The sequence below is a fragment of the Corylus avellana genome, chromosome 3 (assembly GCF_965113065.1).
Source record: "Corylus avellana chromosome 3, dhCorAvel1.hap1.2, whole genome shotgun sequence".
NCBI lineage: Eukaryota > Viridiplantae > Streptophyta > Magnoliopsida > Fagales > Betulaceae > Corylus > Corylus avellana.
The window spans coordinates 8,386,992-8,407,789 of NC_142492.1; the positions used below are offsets into that span (position 1 = coordinate 8,386,992).

General features: G+C 34.9%; 4 protein-coding genes and 1 non-coding gene across 5 annotated transcripts; 3 read left to right on the forward strand and 2 right to left on the reverse strand.

The window, feature by feature from the left end:
- Positions 1 to 7,908: 7,908 nt before the first annotated feature.
- Positions 7,909 to 8,036, reverse strand: LOC132176779 (small nucleolar RNA snoR86). The gene has a single exon (XR_009439636.2). It is a non-coding gene; the product is annotated as a small nucleolar RNA snoR86 (small nucleolar RNA).
- A 1,951-nt stretch (positions 8,037 to 9,987) lies between these two features.
- Positions 9,988 to 11,016, forward strand: NDHS (NAD(P)H-quinone oxidoreductase subunit S). The gene has a single exon (XM_059586688.2). It carries the CDS (start codon positions 10,115 to 10,117, stop codon positions 10,841 to 10,843), a length of 729 nt encoding a protein of 242 aa, XP_059442671.2. The 5' UTR covers positions 9,988 to 10,114; the 3' UTR covers positions 10,844 to 11,016.
- On the reverse strand, positions 10,925 to 15,316 carry LOC132174931 (uncharacterized). The gene is made up of 3 exons (XM_059586689.2): positions 15,146 to 15,316; positions 12,464 to 12,615; positions 10,925 to 11,177 (listed from the first exon to the last, which is right to left on the reverse strand). Exons 1-3 carry the CDS (start codon positions 15,213 to 15,215, stop codon positions 11,160 to 11,162), a joined length of 240 nt encoding a protein of 79 aa, XP_059442672.1. The 5' UTR covers positions 15,216 to 15,316; the 3' UTR covers positions 10,925 to 11,159.
- Positions 15,317 to 16,236: 920 nt separating this feature from the next.
- On the forward strand, positions 16,237 to 17,825 carry LOC148586743 (protein FAR1-RELATED SEQUENCE 5-like). The gene is made up of 2 exons (XM_088514303.1): positions 16,237 to 16,308; positions 16,896 to 17,825. Exons 1-2 carry the CDS (start codon positions 16,237 to 16,239, stop codon positions 17,823 to 17,825), a joined length of 1,002 nt encoding a protein of 333 aa, XP_088370429.1.
- Positions 16,983 to 19,100, forward strand: LOC148586744 (protein FAR1-RELATED SEQUENCE 5-like). Its single transcript, XM_088514304.1, has one exon. The coding sequence runs from the start codon at positions 17,850 to 17,852 to the stop codon at positions 19,098 to 19,100; it is 1,251 nt and encodes a 416-aa protein (XP_088370430.1). The 5' UTR covers positions 16,983 to 17,849.
- The last annotated feature ends 1,698 nt before the right edge of the window (positions 19,101 to 20,798 follow it).

Genomic DNA, 20,798 nt, shown 5'->3' on the forward strand with positions numbered 1-20,798 from the left:
CACATTTCGCAACAAGTAAATCCCCTGCATGGTTCCAAACTATCACTCCCAGACCCCAACTCCCTCGTGAACGATTGTTGGTAGGATTATGAGAGTATAGTCAATTGTATCAACAATAATATTGGACATTCGAACCCCAAGTCCAACGGACTAGGATCCTCTCTAGTCTAAAATCTTAGGGGCATAAATGGGACATATGTCCCATTAATATAAATAATAATAAAATATTATTTATACTTTAAAAATAATAAACAATTATAAAAATATTATAAAAAAACAATTATAAAAATTGGTATAATATTTTATAACAATTATAAAATATTATACCAGACCGGACTGATATATGGTGGCCAAAGTCACCCCCAGGCCAAACGTGGGTGGTCCGACCACCCCCAAATAGGGCAGGGTAAAAACCCGCCCCGCCCTGTGCGGGTTCAGTGTGTTTTTTCGCGGGTTCGGGTTGAGAATATCCAACCCGTGCGGGGCGGGGCGGGTTTCGGGTTTACTAATATTTTTTATGCGGGTACCTGCCCCAACCCGCTCCTAAAACACAAAAAAGAAAAGTATAAAACCCTAGACACTTAAGAGACCCATAACCCATTTAGCCTTTCTCCCTTTCACGATTCACCCAGCCCTCAAGTCCTCAACACAGCCGTCAGCCACACTGTCGACCGCACCTCTCTCCCGTCGGACCCATCTCACTCCCCGGCGTCCCCGCACCACACGACCGTCGACCACAGTCACCGCACCTCTCGATCTCCCATCAAACGGTCGGACCCATCTCACTCCCCGCATCGCATGACCGCACCTCTCGATCTCCCATCAGACCCATCTCACTCTCAAGTCTCGCCTCTCGATCTCTCACTCTCGCCTCTTGATCTCAGATCAGAAGGGTACTCTCTCTCTCTCTCTCTCTCTTTTCTGTTTGGTTCTTGGGAAAGATGAAATGAAAATCTCACTTGCTTTTTATTCCATTTTCCTCTTGTGGATTATCTATTGCTTGTTTCGAGGGAAAATTTCTCCTCTCGGCGAATTTTTCGGTGAAATATTAAATGTGAGAGGTGGTATGGTATGGGAATCCGATGGATTATCTGTCAATGTTGGTATTATATTTTATTTTCAAAAGTATAATGTCGAGAAAGTCTTTGCTAAAATAGCAGTTCAGTAAATGAATAAAGAACGGTGGAGGTCTCAAAGATTTGTTAATAAATAAACGATGCTTCTTTTGTTAGACTCTAATAAGCAAATACTTGAAAAGGAAGAAGGCCACTGTACGTGGCAAGTGGAGCAACGCTTTCTAGGAGCTCCTTTCTTCTCAGCCTAGTTAGAGTAACAACAGCAATGTCTTATATGTCAATTTTTTTTTTTAATTAATTAATTTTAATTAATTTTTTATTTTTATTTTTTTTTATGTTTAGGGAAAATTTACTCGCATCAGATTGTTAATGTATAGAGAACTAAAAGTGTTTTCCTATAAATATTTCTGTTTTCTCTCTTCTTTTATCTTTTTATTTTTAATTAGAGATTGTATGAAGATTTTAGGGAAAAAAATAGAGTAGATAAAGAATTTATATTTTGAAAAGAAATAATATTTGAATGGTATAAAAAAAAAAAAGAAAAGTTATTATAAACTATATTTTTATATCGTAGAAAATAGGCATTTTCTGCATGCCTATTTTAAAACCATGTGATTGAGTGGTTCCGTTTGATGTCATGTGCTTGAATCAGGATTATGGTATCTGCTAGTCCATTGAGGCTCATGACTTGCTTTTCACTTTTGCTCTAGGAAACCTTAATGATTATGCCTAAAGCCTGTTTATGCAGGCCATCTAAAACATTGACAGTTGATTACCATTTTTTTTCTTCCTATTTTTATGCTATAAGATGTCAATAAGAAATGCACTAAATACTAAATACTTGTAATATACATTAGTGGATATATATTGGAAAAAGTTGCCTCCTTTATTCCATTACCTCTCTTAAATCAGGTGATTGAAATGTAGTGGTGGCAGAAAAGTTTTCTTTTTCAATCCTAGAATGCTCCATGTAAAATGCATCCGTCTTCCTTATCGATGCTTTAATTAAGATATAACTAATTGAGACTTCTCTGTGTTAGAAAACTCTGATATGAACTGTGAAATAAGTTCTGCAAAGGTCTGATTATGTTGGGTTCGATTTTCTTGTAAGGGTTTTATTTTGATAAGCAATTTTTGTTAAGGGTTCTTGTTAGTTGTTAATAATTTATGATCTGATTATGTTGGGTTTGATTTTCTTGTTAGGGTTTTATTTTGATAAGCAATTTTTGTTAAGGATTCTTGTTAGTTGTTAATTTATGGTATGATTATGTTGGGTTTGATTATGCAGTATTGATTTTTTTTTTAATTTTTTTCCTACTTATTGTAGACTCATGGATGGTCATCCAAGTAGTGCTGTTGGTTCTAGTTCTGTGTCATCTATTCCTAACCCTAGTTCAGCTCTCCCACCAAAACCTATAAAATCTGAGCAAACATCAGAGTTGTGGGAACATTTTACCAAGTTAGAGGGAGGTGATCCTAAGGATCCTAAATCACAATGCAAGTATTGTAACAAATTGTTTAGTTGTCACACTAGAAAGCATGGTACAAATGCCATGCTTGGGCATTTGAGGAATATTTGCAAAAAATATCGCGGTAGGTTTGATAAAGATGATAAGTCGCAATCAAAGTTAAGTTTTGAGGGTAAGAGAGAAGGCCAAATGGCAGTGGGAGAAGGATCTGTTGGTAATTTGGTGATTACTAAATACAATGCTGCGAAAAGAAGGGAAGCAATTGCTAAGATAATAATTAAGGATGAGTTGCCATTTAGGTTTGTGGAAGGTGAAGGGTTTAGGGATTTCATGAATATAGGTGAGCCTAAGTTTTCAATTCATTCTTGTTATACTATAATGAAGGGTTGTGTTAAGCTCTTCTTGTCTGAGAAGGAAAAGTTGAGGGCAATGTTTATGACAACTGGGGTTCGGGTTTGTCTTACCACTGATATGTGGACTTTGATTCAAAACCTTAATTACATGGTAATCACCTCTCATTTTGTTGATAGTGATTGGAACTTACACAAAAGAATTATAAACTTTTGTTTAATTCCTAATCACAAAGCTGATACCATTAGGGAGAAGATTTTGTCGTGTATGCGTGAGTGAGGTATTCGTAACATTTTCATTATCACAGTTGACAATGCTTCTACCAATGATGGTGCTTTGGAGTTTGTGAAGAAGAGAACTAGTAATAAGGAGGGCACCATATTAGAGAGTCAGTTTATGCATATCAGGTGTTGTGCATACATACTAAATCTTATTGTGACTGATGGTTTGAAAGAGGTTGATAAGTCCATTGTGAGGGTTAGAAGTGCGGTGAAGTATGTGAAGTCTTCACCTGCAAGATTTGACAAGTTTAAGGCTTGTATTGAAAGAGAACAACTTGATTTCAAGGGTTTGTTGTGTCTTTATGTTCCCACTAGATGGAACTCTACATATTTGATGTTGGAAGGCGCTGAAAAATGTTGAGCTGCTTTCCAACTTATGGAAGAGCTTGATAAGACCTTTAAGCCTACATTGACCGAGGAAAAGAATGAGAAAAATGGCTTGGGACCTCCTACTTGTGCTGATTGGAGTCGTATTAAGATTTTCTCAAGTTTCTCAAACTTTTTTATGATGCAACAATTCGAATTTCGGGGTCTTTGTATTGTACTTCTAATATGTACTTTCAAGAAATTTGTGGCATTCAAATGCATTTACAAGAGTATATTGATAATGGTGATTATGTATTGAGTGCTATTGCGGAGAAGATGATGAAGTACAATAAATATTGGAGGGATCTTGAGAACGATGATAGGGTTAACTTGATGATGTTTATTGCGGTTATACTTGATCCACGAACCAAATTGGTGTCTTTAGAATATTGGTTCAAACATGTTCTTGGTGTTGATAGATATAATGAAATGAAGAAAAAATTGAAGTCAATCCTTAACAAATTATATGATCACTACAACTCTGGAGAGAGTTCATCTTCAGTTCTACATAGTAGTGGATTGCCTTAAGGTTCCTCAATGAAAATAGAAGAAAGTGAGAATGCTAACCTCTACTTCATGAATAGGTTTCATAAGTACCTAATTTCTAAAAGTGATATTGAAAACAAATCGGAGATGGATCAATATTTGATGGAGGATGTTGAAAAAGCGAATGCGAATTTTGATATTTTAAATTTGTGGAAGGTGAACTCAACCAAATTCCCAATAGTTGCCAAAATAGCACGAGATGTGTTGGCTATTCCCATTACAACAGTTGCTTCAGAGTCGGCTTTTAGCACCAGAGGACGTGTGTTGGATCATTTTCGAAGTTCATTGGCCCCAAGTACGGTTGAAGCATTGATATGTGCACAAAATTGGTTAAGATCAAAGCCCCTAAGTTCTAACTTAGATATGGTTGATGATATTAAAAGTTATAAGCTCAATTCAGGTCAATTTTTTCATCATTTATTCATTTTAGTTTGCTTAATATATTTTGCTATTTACAAATTTCATTTATCAGTTTCAATTGATATTGTAATGGCTTTTTTTTTTTTTTTTTTTTTTTTTTTTTTTTTTTCCTTTGTAGAAGTAACTTTGAAGAACATCAGCATTTTACTTGAGGATGATTAGTGACTTGAAGTTGAAGATGCATTCTAGACTTGAAGTTGAAGTTACATTCTGGATGATTAGTCATTTTACTTTAAGTTGCATTTTGTTGGGTTTTGTTGCTTTTAGTTTGAACTAATGAATTTTTGTTATTGCTTTGATGTAACTATAAACTATGGGTGTTAAGTAATTTTTCGGTTTGTTTTTTTCCTCATCTTTTTGAAGTTACTTGAGGATGATTAGTAACTTGAAGTTGAAGTTGCATTCTAGACTTGAAGTTGAATGTGAAGTTGCATTCTAGATGATTAGTCATTTTACTTTAAGTTGCATTTTGTTGGGTTTTGTTGCTTTTAGTTTGAAGTAATGAATTTTTGTTGTTGCTTTGATGTAACTATAAATTATGGGTGTTACGTAATTTTTTGGTTTGTTTTTTTCCTCATCTTTTTGAAGTTACTTGAGAATGATTAGTGACTTCATTGACTTGAAGTTACATTATGGACTTGAAATTGAAGTTGTAATATGGATGATTAGTCATTTTACTTGAAGTTGCATTTTGTTGCTTTTAGTTTGAAGTAATGAATTTTTGTTGTTGCTTTGATGTAACTATAAATTATGGGTGTTAAGTCATTTTTTGGTTTGTTTTTTTCCTCATCTTTTTTAAGTTACTTGAGAATGATTAGTGACTTCATTGACTTGAAGTTGCATTATGGACTTGAAATTGAAGTTGTAATATGGATGATTAGTCATTTTACTTGAAGTTGCATTTTGTTGCTTTTAGTTTGAAGTAATGAATTTTTGTTGTTGCTTTGATGTAACTATAAATTATGGGTGTTAAGTAATTTTTTGGTTTGTTTTTTTCCTCATCTTTTTGATAAAAAAAGAAAGCTAACCATATTTATGAAAGCCAAAATATCATTTTTATGCAAGATTGAAAGCGCCAAAAAAAGCCAACAAAAAGCCAAAATATCAGTTTTAGGCTCAGACCCAACAAAAAGCCCATATTCTGGTTTAAAAATAATAGAAAAGGCCCATATAAGTGTGGCCTTTTGGGCCTAGTCCAAAAAATTGAATAAAAAAATTACAAAAATGCCTTGCCAAGAAACCCAACCTGACCCGCAAGATCCGCACCACAAATACCCAACCCGCGTGGATCTTGGTCATTGGGCTCAGGTGGCGGGTTGAAAAAATCTAAACCTGCAAGGTGCGAGTCGGGTGGGAAAAAACCCAAAACCCGCCCTGCCCCGCCCCAACCCGTGCCCAGTCCTACCCTATATATATATATATTTTAGTTCGGCCATTTGGGGTAGCCAGACCACTCCCATTGGCCATGGGGCCGGTTTAGGGTGGCCGAAGCCACCCCAAGCCAACGGGGGTTGTCCAACCACCCCCTATGTGGTGGCCGGCCACCCTTAGTTTTTTTAAAATATGTTTTAATTTTTTATTATTTTTAAAGTATAAATAATATTTTATTATTATTTATATTAATGGAACCCATGTCCTATTTATAGCCTTTAGAAAGATTTTAACTATTAATTGAATATTTTCAAATTCAAAATAAACTGGAGAGGATCACTATCTCCCTCTCCATCCTCTTGCTCTTATTTTTTTTATTTATTGTTAATATTGGCATTTCTCAGCGAATCACTCGTGTTTATTTTTTGCTTGTCTTTGCAGCTATTGTTGGTTGGATTATCAAAGTGGAGTCAATTATAACAAGAATGGTGATTTAATGTCATGGACAGAACCAATCCGGTTACCTAATCACCAAACCTCACATCATCTTAGATTTCATAGCTGAGAAGCCCGAGATTATATGGTGATTTACTGTCATTAGAGAAAACGTCATGAATTCGAACTCTATTTATTAATTTACTCTGTTTCGGTTAAATATTAAGTTGATGGAAAGTATTAAAATGTTCTTCCCTTATAAGCTACATCTGGTATGAAAGAAATGGGGCTGAAGATCAGGTGGGGCAATCCAAGAAAGGAAGCAAGTTATTTGAGTGGCTAGCCATTTCCTCCTATGTTGATGTTGCTATTGAAGAAAATCAATGAAGGCTAGGCTTAGAGGGCTTTCGGGCTTTCAGGTAGGCTTAGATTGCTTTCGAGTAGATTGATAAAATTGTAATAATATTTGTAGAATTTTGCTCATTGTGAAAGTAATTGGATTTTATCAATCTCTCAGAGTGAGGTACCGGGCAAGCAAGTATTTGACAGAATTCCAGCAGCCTCAACCTCAACCTCAACCTCAACCTTATTTGAGATGTCAGCAACTTGCCCAATTTGCAATGGAGTATAAGAGAGTATCTTCCTACATGATATCCTTCCTTTTTCCCTCCTAAGAACCCTAGTTAGAAATCCATAACTCAGATTCCATAATTTATTCAGAACCAATGCTTCAAGCAACTGGCTTCAAAAGAAAACTGCATATCATTAGCTATGCAGCAATCCTGTTATGAACTTATGAATAAGATGCAATTTAGACAAGCAGAAATTTTGTTAAGGGATGTTGATTAATTCATTTAAAATGAAGCAAAACAATTCAAAACAATTTAAAATTGTTTCATCACAAAGCCAAGTCCCCTCCATGAATATAACAGGGGCACAACTACGCAGAATCAAAGCAATTCAAAAACACAAACAATCATGCATATAGAATTTCCAAAGCATGTTTGCAGATCATTATAAATAATACAAAGAATGTTTGCAGAACATTATAAATAATACAAAGTCTTTAGTTTATTTCTGATTGCCTCATTGCTTTGGTTTTGACCAAGGAAACAAATTTGGAATGGGAATAATATTCATAGTTTGACTGGGTGGAAGCTTAGAACAGAGATGTTCATCTCAAGTCATGCATATAGAAATTTGTTTCTCATAAATTGGGCACCAAAGAGAAACTCGTAGCAGGCGCCAGGATTCCATAAGGAACACTAGACCATTATAGTTTGAACAAAGAAAAACACATTTCAAAATGAATATATTTCTTAAATCCAATTTAATTAATTATCGTCTTCTAATAATTAAGAGACCACAAATCCTCCTATAAATTCCTTCACTAAAATCCCTTTTATAAATTCTATTTTGATAAAAAAAAAAAAACAGTAATTAATCAGAGAGCCAAGTCCATTGATCTGAGGTACAAGATCTAAACTACGCTTCACATGCTAATTGGATTGATCCAACTAAAAACAAAAACAAAAATGAAAAGCATATAGAAAAAAAATTCAGAATTTCAGAGAGAGATATATGTAAGAGTAGAATGTTGCGACTTGTTCGAGGCCATAATCAAAACGAACGGATTTGATAGGCACGGAGAATCGCTTTACGAATTTTATATCGCCAACCTTCAATGCAATTTGCACCATCTATTATTGATGCTCTTGCTCTGCAAATTGGCTTTTTCCATTTTCATCTCTCAAAATTCAAAGAACAAAATAGAAAATAACAAGAAAAAGGAGCAAAAACCCTAAACCTAACTGGTGCAACCCATAAGCTAAATGGGCTGGCCGTAAAGCTTGGATGATTCACAGTCCCTTTTATAGAGGCGTTTGTAAAACCCTAACCCTAATTGGTATATGAAATGACGGACCTGCCCATCGATTTGAATTGTTTTTTTAATAACCAAATGCTCCGTATTTCGTGCCTGACAGCTGGGTTGGCTGAAGACGTGAAGTGCCCAACTCATTTATATATATATATAACTTGAATATAAACTTAATTGTAAGACCATTTTTATGTATATTTTTATGCAAAATATTAATTAAAATTTATTTTATTTAGTTTAACTAATGAATTTTAAAAGATATTATACATTTAATTATTTGTTTTTTTTTTATATCATTTAAATTTTATTTATTTTTATTTTTTATATGAATTGTAATTTTCTTAAAGATATGTGGAGAGATAAATAGTAAGATAAAATTTTGGAAAAAGAGAAATAATAGGAGAAAATAAAATACCTCCCATAAATAGTGCCCTACATGTAGCATTTTTTTTTTGGCTAATTCAATAAAATATCAATTTTGCATTTTTTTTTACTAATCCAATGTGTGTTTTTTTCAAATCCGATTAACCATTTTAGATAAAAATATTATTTGGCTTCTCAATTGTGAGTGCTCTAAATTGTTAAAAATTGTTTACATAATAAAATGAGATTTCATAAGTGTATGATTAATTGTTACGAATGAATCATGGATTGCTTTTAAAATATAAAGACGAATAGGTGAAAAACGAATAAATTAATGCTAGGGGTGAGAACAAAAATTATAATTTATATTTATATGTTTTAAACAATAATTAAATTTTAGTTGAATTGTTTATTTATTTTATTACTTACATATTTTTTCAATAAATTTATTATCGTTTAAAATATATAAATAATAATTATAATTATATTTTTCCCTTTGGCCACCGCAAAGGCCAAAAAAAAAAAAAATTTGGGGTGGTTCGGCCACCCTAGCCGGCCATTCTAGCTAAAATTGGGTGTTTTGGCCACCCCTTATGGTCAAGATGGGGTGGCCAGCTATCTCTTTTTTTTTTTTTTTTTTTTTTAAATTACAAATAATATTTTAATATTTTTATTTTTAATGGAACACTTGTCCTATTTGTGGCCTAGGATTCTCCTAGGGCCATCCTGACCATCAATTGGAGTTGGAGACCTCTCCGGTCCAAATGGACCAGAGATGATCCTATCCCGTAAAGGATATTGCTTTTTGGAATGGGATATCTAGTAGGCTTCATAAATGTTGCTGACTCACTTTCCACCATGAACTTGTGGATGACATTTATCTATACCCTACTTTATACTTTATTTAAAACATGGTCTATGTAAATATATTGTAGTCTCTTTTTCAAATAAATAGTTGAATTTGTAAGATTTACGGGTAAAGATCAACAGCACGCGGCGTGCATTGTACGCCTGTGCTGTTGATCTTAAAAAAAAAAAAAAAAAAATAAAATAAAATTTTGCACTGGGCGTGCCACGCTCTCGCGTGCTGCCAATCAGTGCTCAAGATTTACATACATGAAAATGTGTATTTCAGCACTAAAATATAACCTGTCAAACCGCCGTCCACATATTATGTCATAACTGACATGACAATTTACGTAATAATTACTACATCAACTATTAAGATGTAGACTATATTAATTGGTTTACATGACACTTATTTTTATAAAATATTTACCACCACTTGAATTTGTAAAAGAGTTATAATTAAAATTGTAGTAGTGTAATCAGCTATAAGCCTTTTTTCTTTCATGTGGGTGTATCATGGAACTTAAACATCACAGGTCCGCAGGGAAGGCAGTAATAGTTCAGACTAACAAATGAAAGTGACAAAGAAATAGAGAAAGAAGCAAATAATTGAAGATAGGACTATCTAACAAAAGCTTCTATGTGGCTAAGATTGAAAGAGGAGGCTTTAATTTCTCCTTTCTTTCCAGGCTGCCAAGAAAAAATAGCATGGCTTCTTCTATCAATCTCCCTACCATTCCAGGCCCTCCTCTAAAATCCCATTTTCTAGGGGGAAACCACCTCTCTCATCGTCTCCACAAACCCTCTTTCACAATTCATAAACACCCATCAGCACAACAGCTAAAAACATGTGCCAAATTTGACCTATTCCAGATCATGGGAGGCAGAGGACTCTGCAATGGAGAACAAGGTCTAGAACAGGAACTAAAGAGAAACACTGAAGAACAAGCAGCAGCAGCAGGAGCAGATGCAGAGCAAGAAAAACCAGGTAGTTCTGCAATATCAGCAGGTGACAATGTTCCAGAAAACGCTTTTGACAAGGAGCTGATGGGGCTAACTGGGGGATTCCCTGGTGGTGAAGTGGGTTTGCAAACATTCATAGAAAAAAACCCACCTCCAAAGAAAACAGCAGTTGCAGATTCAGGAAATCTAGTAGAAATTACCAGCTCAAAGAAGCCAAAACCACCAGCACTGCCACTGTTAATGCCTGGTATGATTGCCATTGTGAAAAACCCAAACAACCCATATTACATGTACTGTGGCATTGTTCAGAGAATCACAGACGGAAAGGCTGGGGTTCTTTTTGAAGGAGGAAACTGGGACAGATTAATTACTTTTCGATTAGAAGAGCTGGAACGCAGGGAAAAGGGCCCTCCAATGAAGAACCCCAAGTCTGCCATCCTCGAACCTTTTCTTGAGAAAAAGGATTCACAATGATTCGTTCTTTTCATATCTGTAGCATGCATGTTCATGTATATATGTCATGAGTTTTTACAACCTAGGTAGCATAACTCCGTCTGTAAACACTTTCTTTCAATATCAATGTTCAATAAAACAAAACAGGAGAAAGTATGTCAAGCACAGCTTTTAAATTCATAGCTGTTTATGTCTTTCTGTCTTTGAAATTGTCAATTAGGAAATTGTTCCTTTAAAAACCATCACAACATCTGTAGAAAGTCAACTTTTGAGTATTACAAAAACCAAAGAGTGGCAGGGAAAAAGTCTCATCCCTTCTCAAAGCTCTATAACATGATCAGATGCAACCACCCAACTGCCAAAAGATTATCAAAACAAATTAGTACGTAACAACTGAATAGAAAAGACCGAAAGTTATTGAAAGCAAGAAAACAATAAGAGGCAAAAGATGAGAAACTTATTTTTAAGTGTCTCTGTATCATCTTAATCATGGTTCACTGATTTAGTGCACATGCAGAGTTATCTGTTAGGTAGATACTCAAATTAGATGTATTACAATTCTTTGAGGCCATACCCGCCAGCAAAGCCGATCCGTGTGTGTTGGGGGGAGGGGGGGGGGGGGGGGGGGGTGGGAGTGTTTACATGGTAGGGGGTGAATACACGAAGTGGCCTTAGTTTGAAGGGATTTCTCGTCAAAAAAAAAAAAGAAAAAGAAAAGAGCAGCCCAAGCATTAAATTATCAGTTTCCTATCAACTAAGATGGATTACGAGATGGACAGTGATTATCGATTCATTCACTCTAACAATAAGACCGACTCCGAGCAATCACGCATCTTCAAGAACTGTAACCAAATTAGCAGAATACAACGGTGCATATGTAAGGTGAGATTTATTTTTGGTTGAAATGATGAACTTCAAACTTCAATGCGTTATTATATAAACAATAAATAGAAGTATTCCCATTTCACTACCTTGTGATTCACAAATAAAACAGAACACACACCCACCACACAGATTAGTTATTATCTACTTCAATCTCTTCCAACGCTTTAGTTCGTAACCATATCATGAGACTGGGAGATGCAGAAATTGAGCTCAACTACCGACAAGTTTGTGTGTCACATCAGCAAGAGTTTGGATTAATATCAACAAGCCAGCTAATCACGCCAGTCACGTTTGTGAAGAAATTGGAACTCTGTCGTGAGGTGTTGGGAGAGCAGTACGAATTCTATTGGTGATGGGAGTCTTATGGTGTCCAACGTTTTTATCTTATAGTCTTTATCTTTATGTTGTTTACGATTTCCTCTGTTTTAATTTATCTACGTTTCTGTTTAAGTGTTACGTTTAGGACATGAGTTTAATAAGCTGGTAGGTTATATAAGGTGATGTAACGTTGTAATTTTGATCATTCAATGATAAGTTAATATTTCTGAATTATTTGCCAAAGTGAGATACTTTTGCTTGAGTGAGACGCTTTTTTTTTTTCCTTGGTGAGATGTCAATACTTTATCTTTCCTGTTCTTGTTCTGTTTGTGGGAAAATTCTTCCCATGAGTTAAGGTGGCGCATTCATCCACATGAAGGTGGATAAATAAACCTGTAAATGTCAATGCAACAACATCACAAGGAGGTTTATACATACCAAAATAGCCTCAATCTCCTCATTGGACATGGGTGTTCGTTTGGGCTGAAGAGAAGCTTTCCCTCCCACAGTTGTTGAGACCTTTGAACTAAAGAAGAAAGTTTGGCCAGCATCACCAGCTGTAGATGTTGTTTGACTCTGCGATGCAGAATCTGCAAGGACTTTCCGTAATCACCAGGTCGTCATACTCTAACTAAATTATGTGTAATATAAACAAAATGGTGTCTAACTAAATTATGTGTAACATAAACAAAATGGTGACTGGTAAGGTTATCATGTAAAAGAACACATGTTGAAGCACCCCTTTGCATGATAAGATCTCACATAGCATCAAAGAAATGGAAATATAAGACTAGTTAAAGCTCAAAAGGAGACAAATGAGCAAAATCATTTAGGGGTATAACAAACCATACACAAACAGACACAAAGCATGTAAGCAAGACATAATTTTAATGCTAATTTGCAATGTTTTACGTGATTTTACTAATTGGAAAAAAGAAAAAATGCTTTACATGATTGAGCTTTGGACTAAAGTTCTTAAAACCGTGATAACAATAATTAAATTACACTTCATCTTCTCCATGCCCATCTTCATCTTATTCTTCCACTTCTCGAGTTTCCGAAGTCTTATATTTCGCCCAAAAACAGTTTCATTCTAAATCTTGGTTGCCGGATCCCAAAATCTCCAAATACATGTCTAAACACCAGATGAACTTTAGAAGAAAATATTGAACTTCCCCACCGTTTCAGTGGAGCTGATATACTTGCTGAGAGAAAGAGAAATATCGGAGGCCTTTGGTTGCTTTTAGTAAAAAACTCAAAAATTGTTCTCCACAAGTCATGAACACACATTGTCAGGCGCTACATTGTGGAATAGCATAAACATCTTCCCTCTTTGTAGATAAACCAACACCGAAACTAATTAAAAACCATGTTGCCCAAAACTTAGCAGAATGGGCTGCCTCTAGCAATTTAACTGGAACCCTTCCCATGCCCCTTCTTGCAACCTCCTTAACTCAAAATCGGAAGTGGCAAAGCCTTACCAAATCTGATCATAACATGCTTCTTCATCAGATTGTAGAAACAGTATCTCAACTAGTTTTTTATCCACTGTGCATCCCACACTCACTAAGGATAACAATTTATCCTCCTCGTCAATCACGAGATTCGTGTTCTCCTCAAGATTAGAATTCTTAGCTATTACCTTTGACTCAATTGACTCCTCTTGCAGGGTATGGGTTTTGCAAGTTAGGGCAGAATATAAACTACCTTTGCAGGTCGCTTTATCTACCACTTCAATTATTTAGTAGGTTTCCTTGCTGAATCTCTCATTCTCTCTCCTTGCAAGTGAAATTGCAGCTATCATGGTTCGGGGTTGTCGAGCCTTGACTTCTTGTCGAATTTCTGGCCGAAGTCGTTAATTAATGTCTCTACTAACTGTACTTCGGATTAATTATGAATTTGGTCAGATAACTGCTCAAAACGACTCATAATTGGTATGAAGTACAGTTAGTAGGGACATTCATTGAAGGACTTTAGCCGGAAATCCGACGAGAAGTCAAGGCTCGACGACCTCAAACCATGATAGTTGCAATTTCACTTGCAAGGAGAGATGATAAGATATTTGGCAAGGAAACCTGCCAAATAATCAAAGTGGTAGATAAGCCTACTGGCAAAGGTAATTCATCTTCTGCTGCCCTAACTTGCTAAACTCCAACCTGTAAGAGGTGTCAATTGAGACAAAGGTAATAGCTTCAGAGTTGGAATTCATTTCATCAGAATTTTCAAATGTCTCCAATATTGATAATTGTTCTAATACCGAGAAGAACACGAATCTAGTGATTGACGAGGAGGATAAATTGTAATCCTTAGTGAGCAGGGGATGAAAAACTAGTTGATATACCGTCTCTACAATCTGATGAAGAAGTATGTTACAATCAGATTTGGTAAGTCTTTATTGGAAAGAAATTGATACAACAAAGTCCAATGACTACAAAGAAGTGGTTGCTTCAAATTGTGAGGATCTACATGTCTCAGAAGAGTAATGCTGATCCAAAATTCTTCTATGGCTCTCCTGATAAAATGAGCAATATTAAAAAATTTCCTTTGGTTCCTCTTTTATCATGCATCATTCATAAGACACTACCTTTAATGAGAGGACATGGTAGCTGTCATGGGATCGAGGACGAGATTGTAGACAGATTGTTTTAAAGGGTGGGAGATGATAGGATCCCAAAATATTCCCATGATATTTTCCATAATCATAATGAATTCAAAGTGGTCCGTTTATCCCTTTAGTTCTATATTTTCTGACTTTTAACGGATAGAAACCCTTCTGTTCATATCAATAAGATAACATTGTGGGCCATCTCCCAGACTCTAAATATAGCACAGAAGATCTGAGTCATCTATATCAAACAAAACGTAATAATGTTATGGGGTTAAACTAATGACAAAGAGAAGTAAAATGCTCTAAAAATTGAACCTTTAGGCTTTAGCATAACTATTATATATGCTCTAGAATCAGCTCGTACCTTAAATAAAACCCACCAGAAAACATATCAAAATCAATACGTAAATAAAACTCAAGGCTCAAACAGAGACAGTAACATTAAACTTATAAGTGTTCAGGTTCCACCCATAGAACAAAACAGAGAGACAGAGAGAGAGAGAGAGGGAGACCAGTGGGCTTGGGGCGTCTTTGAGGGAATTGGATGCGTGGGATTCTCTTCATCACCTGGGTTCCACCCATCTCTTTGATCTTCGGTCTGTCTGTGGACACGAATCGGACAGAGACTTCTCGAGAAGTTGACGGCGAGTTCTGTGAGACCTGTCTTCGTTATGGAAAATATTAATCAGGTGTACTCTCGAGCACTATGTTACATGGATCCATGAACCATCTCAGCCGTAGATCATGGTCCCACCCAACGCTTTTTCCATGTAATCTGTCCGGATTGTAGCATGCTCGAGTAGGGGCTTATTTTATGTTTGAAACTTAATTACTTGTCCAATTAAAATTAAAGAAAAAATTTACTCGGACACGTGGATGGATTCTATCGGGCCTCTCTTAATTACTTGTCCAATTAAAAATTTTAAAATAGTTTATTACATGTAACTTTTTTTTAAAAATTGTTTTTATTAAAAATTTTTGCTTATAAAATGCGATAAAATATGATATAGTTTCAAATTTTGAAGTAATAAATATTGAACTAAAAAAACTAATAAATATTGATGGAGCAAGATCTCAATCATTTAATTTCAAAAACAATTATTATCGAAGATTCAACTATGTCTTTGTCATTTGGTCCAATAGCGTTTTAGTTGGTTGGAAACCAAACTCTACACCGACGAAGCTTCCAAGAAAAAGAAAATTTCCAGCAATCGAGGACTTCATTGATAGTTTGACATGGGTCACTTCGATGCTTACGTTAGTATTTATTTAAAAGGAAAGAAAAGATGAATTCAAAGCGGACAAAGTTTTCCTCCAAACTAGGTTGGAGGAAATTCCTCCAACCTAGTCTTTAAAATTGACATGTGTCCTCAAACATGTGCTTCTCACATGTTTTTTTTAATACCCTAATTTTCCCAAGCCATAGTTAACTCCACCCTTAGTTTCTCTCTCTCTCACGTTCTCTCTCTCTCTCTCTCTCTCTCTCTCTCTCTCTCTCTCTCTCACGTTCTTCTCTCTCTCTCTCTCTCTCACACGTTCTCTCTCTCTCTCCTTCCCCTCCCGCACGAGACCAAGCTGTCTTTCCAACCCAAAAAATCTCTCCATGGAGAGTTTCAAAGCAACAGAAAAGCACGACACTCCTTCATCAACCCTCGCGTCGTCGAAGCCCTTGATGGTGAGAGTTTTCTAAGCTTTAGAATTTTTTTTCTATTTTCTGTTTTCTCTAATTTTCTGGGTTTGTAACGGCTAAATCAATTTTAAAACAAAAGTTTTTTTTTTTTTTAGCTGCTTTGTCTATAATTTCATCTTATGATATTTATGGCTTTAGAATCAATCCTGACCTCTATTTACTTGAGTTGGAACAGAGGAGTTTGTGTGGAACTCCTCTTTTGTTGAGGTCAGTTCTTATGGAACTCTGTTGTTGAGGTGTTTGAGTTGTTTATGAAGTCTTCTTCCTTAAAAGTCTATTCAATACAATTGCAGAGAGTCACCAATATGCTTTATAGATAAAATAATTTTGACAAATTTTTTTTTTTTTTAATTTTTTATTTTTGAGAATATGTGATTTAAAGATAAAAGAATCTTGATTTTTTTTTTTTTTTTTCCAGAGAAGTTGTTTGTTAGGAAGAGAAAAAGAATTAGCAAGCATATCTTTGTAATATTTGTAAATATGCATGTTCATTTAACCAATTTGCTTACACTTTTTTTTTTTTTTTTAAATTTATTTCATACTGAATGTTAAATGCACTATTTTCATTGTAGATATTGGATACTAATGAAAGATATGCATTGGACAATGAATTAAATGAACAAGAACATGTTCATGGTCTCTTAAGCATATTAAACACCCCAAGTAAACAAAGCAGAGAAATTGCTGAAGTGCCGAAAATTGGTATGAAATTTGATTGTGATGATAGTGCATATGAATTTTACAAAGAATATGCTCACCGAATAGGCTTCAGTGCAAGAAAACAATTTGTGAAGCGATCCAATTTAGGAATTGTTCAAAGGAGAACATTTTGTTGCTCAAAAGAAGGTAAACGAGTTGTTGATAAACGGAAAGAACAAGTATCTTTTCATCACCCAATTTCGCGTGTGGGGTGTTTAGCACAAATGACTTGTCAACTTCAAAAGGATGGTATGTTAGAAGTTGTTTCTTTTTATGAGCAACATAATCATGCGTTTGTTCAGACTCCCATGAAACACATGTTAAGGTCGAAAAGAAAGATTACACTTGCTCAAAAAGCTATTGCAGATGATGCCGAGAAGTCTAGAATATCAATCAAACAAACTATAGATTTGTTGAGCATGCAAGCTGGAGGTCGTGAAAATCTTGGTTTTTCGGATGTTGACTATAAGAATTATATACATTCTAATAGGAGGAGGGCTTTGAAGAAAGGGGATGGCCGTGCTGTGATGGAGTACTTTCGTAATATGCAATTAGAAGATCCATCTTATTTTTATTCAATACAACTAGATGACAATGATCTTATCATGAATATTTTTTGGGCAGATGCTAGATCAGTGGTTGATTATGGACACTTTGGTGATGTGATATGCTTTGACACAACTTATCGTACAAATACGTATGGTCGACCTTTTGCACCATTCATTGGGGTTAATCATCACAAACAAACAATTATCTTTGGTGCAGCATTACTTTATGATGAAACTGTAGATTCATTTAAGTAGTTATTTGAAACTTTTTTAAGTGCAATGTTGGGAAAACAGCCAACAACTATACTTACAGATCAATCTGCTGCAATGGCCAAAGCAATAAATGAGGTGTTTCCTAAATCAAATCATCGTTTATGTGTATGGCATATTTATCAAAATGTTGCTAAGCATCTGAGCCATGTATTTCATTCATCAAAGCAGTTTGCAAATGATTTTGGCAATTGTGTATATGATTATGAAGATGAAGATGAATGGCTACTTTCATGGGATAATATGCTTAAGAAGTATAATCTTACGAATAATAAATGGCTGGATGGGATATTTGATGTAAAAGAGAAATGGGCTATGGTATATGGTCGACATATGTTTACTGCTGATATGAAAAGCACCCAACGCAGTGAGTCCATGAACAATGTGTTGAAGAAGTACTTGAAAGCGAAATATAATCTTTTGCGATTTTTGGAACATTACTCTAGACTCTTGGCTGACAAACGACATCAAGAACTACAAGCAGAGTTCAAAATGAGTCAAACAACACCTATTTTAAAAGTTGATATTGAGATGTTGAGACATGCTGTAAAGTTATACACCCCAGAAGTGTTCCAAATGTTTCAAGATGAATACATGAAGATGGGCGATTGTACTATTTACAAGGCTAGTAAATTTGATAATATAACAGAATACAAAGTTAAATATAGGCAGAGACCTCAAGAACACCTGGTTAAGTTTGAGGCATCAACAACTATGGTCCAATGCAGTTGCATGAAGCTTAACTTTGTAGGAATTCTATGCGTCCATGCTTTAAAAGTTCTTGACAAAAAAAATATTACGAAGCTTCCAATCAATTATATATTGAAAAGATGGACAAAGGATGGAAAGGTTGGTGCTATCAAGGACTATCGTGGGATTGATATTAAAGTTAACTCTCAAGAGTCAATTGGAAAGCGTTACTCCCATTTAAGTCACAATTTTCGTGAAATTTCTACACTTGCAGCAGAGAGTGTGACGATGTATGAATGTGCCAATAGATGTTCTAAAAAATTATTGAAGTATTTGCAAGAAATGAGAAAAAAATGCTATTATGAGGGTGTGGAGTGTCAATTAGAGGTCCAAGGTGAAGCTAATAGTAGTTCTGATGAGGATGTAGCTTTGCAAGCCATACTTGGGATTAAAACAAAATCTTCTGTTGGACGTCCAAAAAGAAGGTTGAAAGGTGCATTAGAACGACGGAAAAATGTTAAATCTCAAAACAAAATAGTATATGCCTCAAGTTGTGTTAGCAACTTATAGCAAGAGGTTTGCGGGGCAAGACAAGTTCAATCACTTGAATATCTAAGTAAAGTAAGATATTTTACATTCTTCTATATTACAATAATTTTTATAGGTCCATCAATGTATTTTTGATTATGTTAATAATTACTTAATGCTATAGTTGTGTTAGCAACTTATAGCAAGAGGTTTGCGGGGCAAGACAAGTTCAATCACTTGAATATCTAAGTAAAGTAAGATATTTTACATTCTTCTATATTACAATAATTTTTATAGGTCCATCAATGTATTTTTGATTATGTTAATAATTACTTAATGCTATATATAGGAGCACTCTATTGATGACAATACTCAGAGAGAGGATGGCAATGACAGACAAGAATTCCAGTTGTTTGATAGCTTAACTCAGGTATAATTCTAAGAAATAACTATCTCTTCTTTTTTTTTTTTTTTTTTTTTTTTTTTTTTTTTCGAATTTCTTGCTAGTCATTTACTTTTAATATGTAAAATTAAAGTGAAAAATTAAAAAAAAAAAAAAAATTATATGCAGGAATCTGTGATGTGTAATAACTTGGTTGGAGAAGAACCAGAAGACCATATAGTTGGACATAACTTCCAAGAGAGCAGCCTCCAACAAGTTGAGCGGCATCTAGAATACAAGGAAGAATAAACTAGAAAAAATGAGATAACTTGATAGTTTTGGAATGTTTTCTTTGGTAGTTTTGTAGCAATGTTTCCTTTGGAGTGAAATTGACTTGTTGCTTGGAGGTTTAAACATTAAGGATATGTTTCAACATTATTATTTAATTTATTTCTCTTTTTTCTTCGCTTTGCAATAATATGAAATGTACCAAATCTTTGTGGCTCATTTTTTACAAAGTCAGTTATCTTTAGTTAAGAACTTGTATTTTTATTTATTCATGTGTTTACATTTGTGTTCTATTATTTATATTATTGGTGTCATCTATTTGGTTTTTTTAAAAAAAATCAACTCTCCCACTCTGTCGAGTAATGACTTGCACCTTCACAAGTCACTGTGGGTTCCATTCTTTTTGCTGGATTTTGTGGTTTATTTTTAACTACAAAGTCCTTTCTCTTTTTATTTTACTTCTCAGTGAGATATTTTTTCACTTTAGTTCATGAAGAAGCACTTCACTGACTACCATTTATTTCAAGCATTGTCGACTTTGTGCGGCTTTGTGTAAAGGCAGCAGCTTCGTAAAAGAACACATTATGGCTTTTGAAGAACAAACAACACATACCATGACCCAAAAAACTTAAAATTCTAAACATAAAAAGTGAAGGGATGACAGAAGAACAAGATAATTGCCTTGGTCAAACTATCAAGGCATCCCTTCTCTAAAACAAGAGCCTGAACTGAATTATAGTCGGGCTATGCAACTGTCTGCACCAGATAGCTGTAAATGCAATCTTCCCGTGGACTATTAGGGGCAGGTTCTAAATTTCAGCAAACAATTGATAATAATAACTCTACTATGCATTTTAGCAAGCAATTGATGTGCCAAAAAAAAATTCTTAAACTTCAACTGCCATTCATGCATTTCAACAAACACGTTCATACAACACTTTTTTGTTAAAAGAAAAAAAAGAAAAAAAAGAACTCTCAAATCCCCGTCAGGTAAATTTCTCTCAATACAAACAACAACTGTATAAAATCATCCCCACACTTCCCCAGCAACCATGAATCTTCTTGCTTTG